At 49.4% G+C, this 13,174-nt stretch overlaps 1 protein-coding gene across 2 annotated transcripts in view; it reads right to left on the bottom strand.

Annotated features, from left to right (window-relative positions):
* Positions 1–13,174, bottom strand: part of ints7 (integrator complex subunit 7) — a 79,256-nt gene that overhangs the window by 38,283 nt on the left and 27,799 nt on the right. For both annotated transcript variants that reach the window (XM_070889510.1, XM_070889511.1), the window contains 2 exons: positions 10,071–10,188; positions 7,052–7,183 (listed from right to left, as the gene is read on the bottom strand). In XM_070889510.1, the coding sequence (XP_070745611.1) occupies positions 7,052–7,183; positions 10,071–10,188 (250 nt within the window). The remainder of the gene's footprint in view (positions 1–7,051; positions 7,184–10,070; positions 10,189–13,174) is intronic.

Here is a 13,174-nt window from a genome sequence, read left to right as displayed (position 1 = left end):
TGGAAATAGTACTTCTGTGATGCACCTGTGGATGTGTAATGTTAACAGCAACTTGTTGTGTCATCCCAACAGATTTGAAACCAGGTCCCAGAGGTGAAAAGACTGTGTTCAAACTCATGGAGCCCTTATCTTCATACTTGCTTTTTGATACACTATTTTTGATTTACACTATTGGCAATTATGCCACAAGTACAGAGGTACAGACATTAAATAGACTTTTGTTGCTCAATTATGCTGTATTTACTTAAATGCATTTACCCGTGTGAATCAAGTTTCCTTTTCTATACTGCAGTCAGTCTCTATTATACGAGAAGACAGCATATCTTTATAACAACATTTCTGGTGTCCAACAAGCCATTGGTCAATTTGCTTCCACCTCATTGGTTAGGATTTAAGTCTGTTTTTCTCCTTTCTAATTTGTGCAAAATCTTTCACAATTATAATTCCACCCCGCCGCCCAAATCGCATTCAAATTCTGCCGGTTAGTGCTATGACAGTACTACACCCAGCCCACTCTATACTGCTAAAAATAAATGTTATAACAAGATAAAAAGTTCAGAAAAAATAAAATTTACCTATACAATCATCTCTCTCATCCTTTGATTGCTCCAATTAACTCTCAACCTCTTTCCCACTCCCTACCCCACATACAATTCCTGACTACACCCCAGTAGGATTCAAGAACATCCCCGACTTTGGAATACCCATCGTAGATATTTCAAGGACCAGCTAAGTTCTGACTTTCTGAACCAAAGAACTGCATTGCACCAGCCATTGAGCCTCCATATCAACTCATACACAAAGAGCCCAAACATAGGGGTCAAGTTTCGGCCTGAGTTGCTCCTGTTTTTTTGGAGCAACTGGTTTAGAATGGAGTATCTTAGAAATTTGAATTCTCGGCATTTAGTTTGCTCCAGTTCTAGTCAGTTAGAACAGTTTCACTTTGGAACAGAATTTTTTTTTCAAAAGGGGGCGTGTCCGGCCACTTACATCTGTTTTCAAAGTTTAGGCAGTGAAAACTTACTCCAAACTAACTTAGAGGGGAGGGGGGTCGGGGTCGGGAAGAGGAGGAGGAGGAGGGGGGTCGGGAAGGAGGAGGAGGAGGGGGGTCGGGAAGGAGGAGGAGGAGGAGGGGGGTCGGGAAGAGGAGGAGGAGGGGGGGTCGGGAAGAGGAGGAGGAGGGGGGTCGGGAAGAGGAGGAGGAGGGGGGGTCGGGAAGAGGAGGAGGAGGGGGGGTCGGCAAGAGGAGGAGGAGGGGGGGGTGGCAAGAGGAGGAGGAGGGGGGGTCGGCAAGAGGAGGAGGAGGGGGGGTCGGCAAGAGGAGGAGGAGGGGGGGTCGGCAAGAGGAGGAGGAGGGGGGGTCGGCAAGAGGAGGAGGAGGGGGGGTCGGCAAGAGGAGGAGGAGGGGGGGTCGGCAAGAGGAGGAGGAGGGGGGGTCGGCAAGAGGAGGAGGAGGGGGGGTCGGCAAGAGGAGGAGGAGGGGGGGTCGGCAAGAGGAGGAGGAGGGGGGGTCGGCAAGAGGAGGAGGAGGGGGGTCGGCAAGAGGAGGAGGAGGGGGGGTCGGCAAGAGGAGGAGGAGGGGGGTCGGCAAGAGGAGGAGGAGGGGGGGTCGGCAAGAGGAGGAGGAGGGGGGGTCGGCAAGAGGAGGAGGAGGGGGGGTCGGCAAGAGGAGGAGGAGGGGGGGTCGGCAAGAGGAGGAGGAGGGGGGGTCGGCAAGAGGAGGAGGAGGGGGGGTCGGCAAGAGGAGGAGATGGGGGGGTCGGCAAGAGGAGGAGGAGGGGGGGTCGGCAAGAGGAGGAGGAGGGGGGGTCGGCAAGAGGAGGAGGAGGGGGGGTCGGCAAGGAGGAGGAGGAGGGGGGGTCGGCAAGAGGAGGAGGAGGGGGGGTCGGCAAGAGGAGGAGGAGGGGGGGTCGGCAAGAGGAGGAGGAGGGGGGGTCGGCAAGAGGAGGAGGAGTCGGCAAGAGGAGGAGGAGGGGGGGTCGGCAAGAGGAGGAGGAGGGGGGAGAGGGGGGTCGGCAAGAGGAGGAGGAGGGGGGTCGGCAAGAGGAGGAGGAGGGGGGGTCGGCAAGAGGAGGAGGAGGGGGGGTCGGCAAGAGGAGGAGGAGGGGGGGTCGGCAAGAGGAGGAGGAGGGGGGGTCGGCAAGAGGAGGAGGAGGGGGGGTCGGCAAGAGGAGGAGGAGGGGGGGTCGGCAAGAGGAGGAGGAGGGGGGGTCGGCAAGAGGAGGAGGAGGGGGGGTCGGCAAGAGGAGGAGGAGGGGGGGTCGGCAAGAGGAGGAGGAGGGGGGTCGGCAAGAGGAGGAGGAGGGGGGGTCGGCAAGAGGAGGAGGAGGGGGGGTCGGCAAGAGGAGGAGGAGGGGGGGTCGGCAAGAGGAGGAGGAGGGGGGGTCGGCAAGAGGAGGAGGAGGGGGGGTCGGCAAGAGGAGGAGGAGGGGGGGTCGGCAAGAGGAGGAGGAGGGGGGGTCGGCAAGAGGAGGAGGAGGGGGGGTCGGCAAGAGGAGGAGGAGGGGGGGTCGGCAAGAGGAGGAGGAGGGGGGTCGGCAAGAGGAGGAGGAGGGGGGGTCGGCAAGAGGAGGAGGAGGGGGGGTCGGCAAGAGGAGGAGGAGGGGGGGTCGGCAAGAGGAGGAGGAGGGGGGGTCGGCAAGAGGAGGAGGAGGGGGGGTCGGCAAGAGGAGGAGGAGGGGGGGTCGGCAAGAGGAGGAGGAGGGGGGGTCGGCAAGAGGAGGAGGAGGGGGGGTCGGCAAGAGGAGGAGGAGGGGGGGTCGGCAAGAGGAGGAGGAGGGGGGGTCGGCAAGAGGAGGAGGAGGGGGGGTCGGCAAGAGGAGGAGGAGGGGGGGTCGGCAAGAGGAGGAGGAGGGGGGGTCGGCAAGAGGAGGAGGAGGGGGGGTCGGCAAGAGGAGGAGGAGGGGGGGTCGGCAAGAGGAGGAGGAGGGGGGGTCGGCAAGAGGAGGAGGAGGGGGGGTCGGCAAGAGGAGGAGGAGGGGGGGTCGGCAAGAGGAGGAGGAGGGGGGGTCGGCAAGAGGAGGAGGAGGGGGGGTCGGCAAGAGGAGGAGGAGGGGGGGTCGGCAAGAGGAGGAGGAGGGGGGGTCGGGAAGAGGAGGAGGGGGAGGGGGGTCGGGGTCGGGAAGAGGAGGAGGAGGAGGGGGGTCGGGATCGGGAAGAGGAGGAGGGGGAGGGGGGTCGGGAAGAGGAGGAGGGGGAGGGGGGTCGGGAAGAGGAGGAGGGGGAGGGGGGTCGGGAAGAGGAGGAGGGGGAGGGGGGTCGGGGTCGGGAAGAGGAGGAGGGGGGTCGGGAAGAGGAGGAGGGGGGGGTCGGGAAGAGGAGGAGGAGGGGGGTCGGGAAGAGGAGGAGGAGGGGGGTCGGGAAGAGGAGGAGGAGGGGGGTCGGGAAGAGGAGGAGGAGGGGGGTCGGGAAGAGGAGGAGGAGGGGGGTCGGAAAGAGGAGGAGGAGGGGGGTCGGAAAGAGGAGGAGGAGGGGGGTCGGAAAGAGGAGGAGGAGGGGGGTCGGGAAGAGGAGGAGGGGGAGGGGGGTCGGGAAGAGGAGGGAGGGAGTGAAGGAAGGAGCGAGGAGGGAGGGAGTGAAGGAAGGAGCAAGGAGGGAGGGAGTGAAGGAAGGAGCGAGGAGGGAGGGAGTGAAGGAAGGAGCGAGGAGGGAGGGAGTGAAGGAAGGAGCGAGGAGGGAGGGAGTGAAGGAAGGAGCGAGGAGGGAGGGAGTGAAGGAAGGAGCGAGGAGGGAGGGAGTGAAGGAAGGAGCGAGGAGGGAGGGAGTGAAGGAAGGAGCGAGGAGGGAGGGAGTGAAGGAAGGAGCGAGGAGGGAGGGAGTGAAGGAAGGAGCGAGGAGGGAGGGAGTGAAGGAAGGAGCGAGGAGGGAGGGAGTGAAGGAAGGAGCGAGGAGGGAGGGAGTGAAGGAAGGAGCGAGGAGGGAGGGAGTGAAGGAAGGAGCGAGGAGGGAGGGAGTGAAGGAAGGAGCGAGGAGGGAGGGAGTGAAGGAAGGAGCGAGGAGGGAGGGAGTGAAGAAAGGAGCGAGGAGGGAGGGAGTGAAGGAAGGAGAGAGGAGGGAGGGAGTGAAGGAAGGAGAGAGGAGGGAGGGAGTGAAGGAAGGAGAGAGGAGGGAGGGAGTGAAGGAAGGAGAGAGGAGGGAGGGAGGGAAGGAGAGAGGAGGGAGGGAGGGAGGGAAGGAGAGAGGAAGGAGGGAGGGAAGGAGAGAGGAGGGAGGTAGGGAAGGAGAGGAAGGAGGGAGGGAAGGAGAGAGGAGGGAGGGAGGGAAGGAGAGAGGAGGGAGGGAGGGAAGGAGAGAGGAGGGAGGGAGGGAGGGAAGGAGAGAGGAGGGAGGGAGGGAGGGAAGGAGAGAGGAGGGAGGGAGGGAGGGAAGGAGAGAGGAGGGAGGGAGGGAAGGAGAGAGGAGGTAGGGAGGGAGGGAAGGAAGGAAGGGAGAGAGGAGGGAGGTAGGGAAGGAGAGAGGAGGGAGGGAAGGAGAGGAAGGAGGGAGGGAAGGAGAGAGGAGGGAGGGAGGGAAGGAGAGAGGAGGGAGGGAGGGAAGGAGAGAGGAGGGAGGGAGGGAAGGAGAGAGGAGGGAGGGAGGGAGGGAGAGAGGAGGGAGGGAGGGAGGGAGAGGGGAGGGAGGGAAGGAGAGAGGAGGTAGGGAGGGAGGGAAGGAAGGAAGGAGAGAGGAGGGAGGTAGGGAAGGAGAGAGGAGGGAGGGAAGGAGAGGAAGGAGGGAGGGAAGGAGAGGAAGGAGGGAGGGAAGGAGAGAGGAAGGAGGGAGGGAAGGAGAGAGGAGGGAGGGAGGGAAGGAGAGAGGAGGGAGGGAGGGAAGGAGAGGAGGGAGGGAGGGAAGGGAGAGGAGGGAGGGAGGGAGGGAAGGAAGGAGAGAGGAGGGGGAGGTTGAAGGAAGGAAGGAGAGAGGAGGGAGGGAGGGAAGAAAGGAAGGAGAGAGGAGGGGGGGGGGAAGGAAGGAAAGAGAGAGGAGGGTGGGGGGGGGGGGGGGAAGGGAAAGAAGGAGGCTGAACAGCCGGGCCCAAGACTTCGGGCTGGATTTACACGTAGGTGGCGCGGTCTCGGCGGGGGGTGGGGGGAGCTGGGGTCTGGTCGGGTAGGAGGAGCCTTATCCACGCAGCCCCAGTGATGCCATTCGGCCAGGGCTCGGGGCTGCGTGCTTCGGGCTCCTCCCACAGTTTTGGGCGCCTGGAGCTACTGCACATGCACTGTAGCGCGCATGTGCCGAGGTCCCGGCACTGTTTTCAGCGCAGGGACCTGGCTCCGCCCCTACAGCTCGTGCTGCGCCATGCCCAGCTCCAGAGGACCTGCAGGGAGCCGGAGAATAGGCAAGTTTTTTTTTAGGCGCACTGTCTGGCGCAAAAAATGGGCGTCCAGGTCCGGCGCGGCCCGAAACTTGGGCCCATAGTGAGGCCAATGCAATGTAACCATGCAACCAGATTACAACTTTTCAGAAGCCATCACGCAAGTCATTGTTACTCCCTCTCAATCTCTAATCTGATCCTAGTGTCTTCTGCTTAATTTGATCCGACACCCCCTGTTGCTTTCTGGCCAGACATCTTCCCATGCTTAACTCTGGGCTTCAAATATCCCCAGTTTGGCCTTACTCCTCGTCGAGCCTTATCAACTTGAGCACTTCCCTCTGTTTCTTTTAAAAAATACTTTGCATTCATATAGTGCCTTTAACATAGTAAAACGTCCCAAGGCACTTCACAGGAGCATTACAAAACAAAACATGACACCAAGCCACTTAAGGAGAAATTCGGTCAGATGACCAAAAGCTTGGTCAAAGAGGCAGATTTTGAGGAGCATCTTAAGGAGGAAGAGAGGTACAATGAACTACTGATTCCTTCAATAAAAAAAAAAATCAAATATATTTGAATCAAAATCCATGCTGTTAACAGGCAAGTATGTAAATTAAAAATATAAGCACAGGTTGTTAAATACAAAGATAAATATAATTTTGGATAAACAATAGAAAGGATCACAACAGAGATAATTATATTCAGTTCAAAAGTAAACTGAGAATTGCAAGCCAAATATTGCTGGATATTTTTCAATAATATATTTTCCAATAACAATACATGGTAAATGTTTAATATTCTGCTTTATAATTTTTGAAAATGTTTGTCCACGAGCAAAGGCACAGGAGATCAATTTTTTTTTTTTTAATTATTTTTTGAAGCAGCTAGTTTATATTTCAAATCTGATATTTATTAGTACTGTAACAAAATACATCTTAAAGTAAGGTTATGGAAGAAACTTAAGAGCACATTCGTATTATTGGCACTTGGAGGTAAAGTTGCATGCTGGTTCATGTTTATTTGTAGCATTGAGTGCCACTGACTCATGGAGCTAGAAATTTAAACAAGCTCCCTGACAGGTTATTTAGATATGGATGTTAGGGCTGCATCTGTCCATAACTTCCATCATTCAACGCATTTGTCGTAACAAAATTTTCAAGGGAGCGGTAAAGGAATATTAAAACTATGGACAGTATTAAAGCACCCTTTACCCACCTTCAATAGTGATATTTCCACTTTATAGTCAACATTAGTAACAAAAACATAGCATTTTATGTTAATCTTATACCAGATCTGGAGTGTAAACAGAATATTCAATACAGAATTTATCTCACTCTTATACCAAAGCCTTCATAGTTGATTTCGGCCACCAATAATCATGAATTATTTCCTTCATAGTCTAAAACTAAAATGTAGATTCTGTGGTTTGTCAACTTTCGACCGTGTAAATGTCACTATAAATGGCATCATCACTTACAGGTCCGACTCATTATAAATCACTATGCCAATGACTTCATCTCTAATTTAGATTCTGAAATTTAATCATAGCTTTTTGAATGATTTTCAGAACTTTCTCAATTGATAATTCCATGGAGAGGGGAGCTTAATTTGTTTCCATTGCCTCCACCCCCACCGTGTTTTATTATTGAGATACAAAATATTTATTCAACCTAGATTTGGCACAAAGACCTTGTAAAACTCATTGCAATCAATCCAGAGAAATATAACCCCTAACATTCATCTTTTCAAGATTACCTTTCTCCAAGCAGGAAGCTACGTTTGTCAGAACAGTAACACTGTGGGCTGCAATTGCACAATTGCTATGGTAACAGCACTCTTGTGCAAGTTTTATTAGGTCACCGGGATGTACTGGAGCAGTAGCATTTCCTTTTAAATGGGGAGAAATGCAAATAGCATTAGCTGCATTCATATTTCAATCACATAGCATACAAATAAGGCAGTCCAATTATGTATTTACATAAAATAAGCAGGTTAAGAGCTTTGAGTTTAATCCTCAAACTGCTTTTGCCACTTGCAGCCAAATTCACTACAGCGTAGCTATCAAATATTCATTTCTATAAATAAAGTAGATTACCAATTTCAGTGATATTTTGTCAACATACAGCTGGACTACCACATGGAATTCTTTGAAAGTGGGTGCTATAAGCCACTAAATGTATGTTGTGCTGTAATTATGTACTTCCGGATCAAAGGAAAAAAGCAAAAAAATTCCAAGTGGATGGGTCACTCATTTGGGTAACAGAGAAAACCTAAATTCATTAACTACCTAGACAGAGGTTAATGATCATTTTAAAACAGCAACAGTGAAGAAACATTTTCCCCTCCCTCATTGTCTTCCCATTGCCCTGACCGATCCTGGAGTAAAGTTGCACCGCAGTCGGGTAACCTCCTGGAGCTCACCCAACAGGCCCCCAACCTTCATATGTGAGCCGAGACAGTGACGGTTAACAAACTGGCTGTGTGCTTTCCATTGTCAAATACACAGATTTTCCAGAAGGGGTCCAAAAAAAGCTGTTGGGAGTATAAAATATGCTGATTTTGCTCCTCCCTCGTCCAAGGTCACTAAGGCTAATTGAGCATCTCCAATAATGCCAACTCTCGTGAATTAATTGTGAGACGCGGGATTTTTAATGAAAATTTAGCCCAATCACAATCCCATGATTCAACTCTGAAAAGTCATGATTTTTTTTCTACTTATCTTCTCCAGGTTTCCTGTTCTTACTGTCATTCGCTTCACTATTTTGCCGAGTCACAAGTATCCCTGAAAATGCCGTCTTCAGCAAACCAACTGCCCACTGAAGGCCATCTTTATACGGCAACATTGGCTGGGGGAGTATGGACCAGGGAGTTTAAAAGGGATTGTTTTGCACTTGTGCAATACAAAAGAGGTCGATCGGCAAAAATGCCCGCCAGTCCATGCACTTTTGCAGTAGCTTTATTTTTGGCTCAAAACGAATTGGGATTGAACCTAGGACATTCCTGAGGTGTATGGCTCAGTCCCATATCCATCACTGAACACCCAAAGAACCAAAATTACTTTCTCTCATACTTGGAAATTTCAAACCAGCGGTATTAAGAAAAGCTTCAGCGATACAACCAGATTTTACAACTGGAACACTGGTACTTACAATCTTAACACTAATGATTCGGGGCCCCCATTAACACTCTGAGGAATTCATTAACAGTGAGAAATCTTACAACCAAGAACCTTTGGCCTCACATGAAGCAACAATCGCTCCAACTTCCAAAGATTTATTTAACAGTACAGTCCCCACCGCTAAGAGGCCGCGCTCGTGCGAACCCAATTTGTTCGTTATACGCAATGGTCAGTATAATGTGGTAGCACTATAAGTTATTGGCTGATAGATTCTAACAATGACACCACTAGAAGATACACTGATTGATGGGCTTCATAATTTGATTGAGTTTACTACTTCTCCATGCATTGTCTTTTTTAAAAATCTCTTAAAATAATTTTTTCTCGTCTTTGTTTCATTGTCATTCTTATGCTTTGGGTCTGCTGTTCTCTGCACAGCCACAGCTTCATCCTTGGCTCTGGAGGGTAGAATGGTCCAGGCAGGAAATCTCCGAGAATTTCCTCAACATGGTTTACACCGCAGTGGGCCCTTTAAGAGTGCTGTCGTCGTCAATTTATTATACGCGTTGACCAGATAGGGAAAGCGGCAGACTTTTGCAAAACCATTATGAATTAAATTATTTTTATTATTTGAATCTGTTTGGGTTGTGCCTTTTATCACCTGAGTTAGTTGTATAAATGTGTGGACCATTGACAGAGAACAAAAAAATGTTAACTTTAAATGTAAGCATGCGTAGTAACTGCCCAACTTTTAACACTAACTGTTGCTCTAGCTCCAACCTTGATGAAACCGATCGATTCTGTGCTAATAGCTGTCTGTGAACTCTTGACATGAGTGATCAAGCACATCCAAAATAAATGGAGCACTTCAGATGCTATAGCCAGCAACTTTGAAACTGGAGCCAATACAAATGGCTAATGATCATCACATTTTGGCTGTTGAAGTGACTGCCCATTTTAAACATGGATGTTTTAAAGAAAGATTTGGATTTATACAGCGCCTTTCACGACCACCGGACGTCTCAAACACTTTACGGCCAACAGTACTTTTGGAGTGTAGTCACTCTTGTAATGTGGGAATGGCAGCAGCCAATTTGTGTACAGCAAGTTCCTACAATCAACAATGTGAAAATGACCAGAATATCTGTTTTTGTTATGTTGATTGAGGGATAAATATTGGCCAGGATAACTCCCCTGCTTTTCTTCAAAATAGTACCATGGGATCGTTTACATCCACCTGAGAGAGCAGACGGGGTCTCTGCTTAATGTCTCATCTAAAAAACGGCACCTCCAACACTGCAGCACTTCCTCGAGTGTCAACATAGATATGTGTGCTGAAATCCCTGGAGTGGGACTTGAACCAACAACCTTCTGACTCAGAGGCGAGTGTGCTACCCACTGAGCCACTAGCTGACACCTAAGTGGTGGGGACTGTATTGCTTGCTGTTGGACAAATGTTAGGAGGACATGCTTTAGGAGATGGAACTTGGTCCATCTGACCTATTCATTAGTAGCATGCATCAAAGGGAAGTTTCCTTTGCCACAATTACAGCTTTAGAAAATAATCGACTCAGAACTGCGTCATAGAAGAACGCAATCTCACACAGCTGATTAAAGTCAGTGATGATGAAAAGCTAAAAGTGTCATTGGCCTTACCTTGTGAATTATAGTAGTACTGTTTCATAGCTATAGTTCCCGAGAGTGTGGACAAAACAGAAAGTGTACCCAATTTCAAACTGTCGTAAGGGCTCTGAAGAGCACATTCACACAGTGACTATACAGGGAATAGAAAAATAAAGTTACTATTATGTCCTCAGGAAGTGTGGTTGAAGACATGTCATTTAATAAACAGCTAGATGTTGTAATGAGAAGAGAACAGATTTGGAATTTTGGAAGGATGAGATCAAATGGGCTGAAGGGCCTTCTTCATCCAAACCCAACTTGTGACCTTATGTCTTTTAACATGTTTAAGCCTCAAGTAATTTTTATTTATTTGTAAAGGTATAAGTTATCAAAATAGCTGGTTAATTATAAATCATTACCCATACTGAACAATCCCTTCTCAAAACACTGCTGTAACTGAATTAATGTTAATACTCTATCAAGCATCAAACCTAAAGCTGAATTTTGGTACCAACGATATTGGTAAAAAACAGGATGAGGTCCTTCAAGCTGAATTTAGGGAGCTAGGAGTTAAATTAAAAAGCAGGCCCTCAAAGGTAGTAATCTCAGGATTGCTACCAGTGCCACGTGCTAGTCAGAGTAGAAATAGCAGGATAGTCAAGATGAATACGTGGCTTGAAGAGTGGTGCAGGAGGGAGGGATTCAAATTTCTGGGGCATTGGAAACGGTTCTGGGGGAGGTGGGACCACTACAAACCGGACGGTCTGCACCTGGGCAGGACCGGAACCCATGTCCTAGGGGGGAGTGTTTGCTAGTGCTGTTGGGGAGGGGGTAAACTAATATGGCAGGGGGATGGGAACCTATGCAGGGAGACAGATGACAGTAAAATGGGGGCAGAAGCAAAAGATAGAAAGAAGAAAAGTAAAAATGGAGGACAGAGAAACCCAAGGCAAAAATCAAAAAGGGCCACATTACAGCAAAATTCTAAAGGGACAAAGTGTGCTAAAAAGACAAGCCTGAAGGCTCTGTGCCTCAATACGAGGAGTATTTGTAATAAGGTGGACGAATTAACTGCGCAGGCAGCTATTAACGAATATGATATAATTGGGATTACGGAGACATGGCTCCAGGGTGACCAAGGCTGGGAACTCAACATCAAGGGGTATTCAAACATTCAGGAAGGATAGACAGAAAGGAAAAGGAGGTGGGGTAGCGTTGCTGGTTAAAGAGGAAATTAACGCAATAGTAAGGAAGGACATTAGCTTGGGCGATGTGGAATCTGTATGGGTAGAGCTGCGGAATACCAAAAGGGCAGAAAACGCTAGTGGGAGTTGTGTACAGACCACCAAACAGTAGTAGTGAGGTTGGGGACAGCATCAAGCAAGAAATTAGGGATGCGTGCAATAAAGGAACAGCAGTTATCATGGATGACTTTAATCTACATATAGATTGCGCTAACCAAACTGGTTGCAATACGGTGGAGAAGGATTTCCTGGAGTGTATTAGTGATGGTTTTCTAGACCAGTATGTCGAGGAACCAACTAGAGGGCTGGCCATCCGAGACTGGGTGATGTGTAATGAGAAAGGATTAATTAACAATCTTGTGCGAGGCCCCTTGGGGAAGAGTGACCATAATATGGTAGAATTCTTTAAGATGGAGAGTGACACAGTTCATTCAGAGACTAGGGTCCTGAACGTAAGGAAAGGTAACATCGATGGTACGAGACGTGAATTGGCTAGGATAGACTGGCGAATGATACTTAAAGGGTTGACGGTGGATTGGCAATGGCAAACATTTCAAGATCACATGGATGAACTTCAACAATTGCACATCCCTGTCTGGAGTAAAAATAAAATGGGGAAGGTGGCTCAACCGTGGCTAACAAGGGAAATTAAGGATAGTGTTAGATCCAAGGAAGAGGCATATAAATTGGCCAGAAAAAGCAGCAAACCTGAGGACTGGGAGAAATTTAGAATTCAGAGGAGGACAAAGGGTTTAATTAGGAGGGGGGAAATAGAGTATGAGAGGAAGCTTGCTGGGGACATAAAAACAGACTGCAAAAGCTTCTATAGATATGTGAAGAGAAAAAGATTAGTGAAGACAAATGTAAGTCCCTTGCAGTCAGAATCAGGTGAATTTATAATTGGGAACAAAGAAATGGCAGACCAATTGAACAAATACTTTGGTTCTATCTTCACGAAGGAAGACACAAATAACCTTCTGGAAATACTAGGGGACCGAGAGTCTAGCGAGAAGAAGGAACTGAAGGAAATTCTTATTCGTCAGGAAATTGTGTTAGGGAAATTGATGGGATTGAAGGCTGATAAATCCCCAGGGCCTGATAGTCTACATCCCAGAGTACTTAAGGAAGTGGCCCTAGAAATAGTGGATGCATTGGTGATCATTTTCCAACAGTCTATTGACTCTGGATCAGTTCCTATGTACTGGAGAGTAGCTAATGTAACACCACTTTTTAAAAAAGAGGAGAGAGAAAACAGGGAATTATAGACCGGTTAGCCTGACATCAGTAGTGGGGAAAATGTTGGAATCAATTATTAAAGATGAAATAGCAGCGCATTTGCAAAGCAGTGACAGGATCGGTCCAAGTCAGCGTGGATTTATGAAAGGGAAATCATGTTTGACAAATCTTCCAGAATTTTTTGAGGATGGAACTAGTAGAGTGGACAAGGGAGAACCATGGATGTGGTGTATTTGGACTTTCAAAAGGCTTTTGACAAGGTCCCACACAAGAGATTGGTGTGCACAATTAAAGCACATGGTATTGGGGGTAATGTATTGACATGAATAGAGAACTGGTTGTCAGACATGAAGCAGAGAGTCGGGATGAACGGGTCCTTTTCAAAATGGCAGGCAGTGACTAGTAGGGTGCCGCAGGGCTCAGTGCTGGGACCCAGCTCTTTACAACATACATCAATGATTTAGATGAAGGAATTGAGTCTAATATCTCCAAGTTTGCGGATGACACTAAGCTAGGTGGCGGTGTGAGCTGTGAAGAGGACGCTAAGAGGCTGCAGGGTGACTTGGACAGGTTAGGTGAGTGGGCAAATGCATGGCAGATGCAGTATAATGTGGATAAATGTGAGGTTATTCACTGTGGTGGCAAAAACACAAAGGC

The sequence above is a fragment of the Pristiophorus japonicus genome, chromosome 9, assembly GCF_044704955.1.
Source record: "Pristiophorus japonicus isolate sPriJap1 chromosome 9, sPriJap1.hap1, whole genome shotgun sequence".
NCBI lineage: Eukaryota > Metazoa > Chordata > Chondrichthyes > Pristiophoridae > Pristiophorus > Pristiophorus japonicus.
Note: the sequence above shows the minus strand (reverse complement) of the source record. Positions and strands in the feature narration are given on the sequence as shown.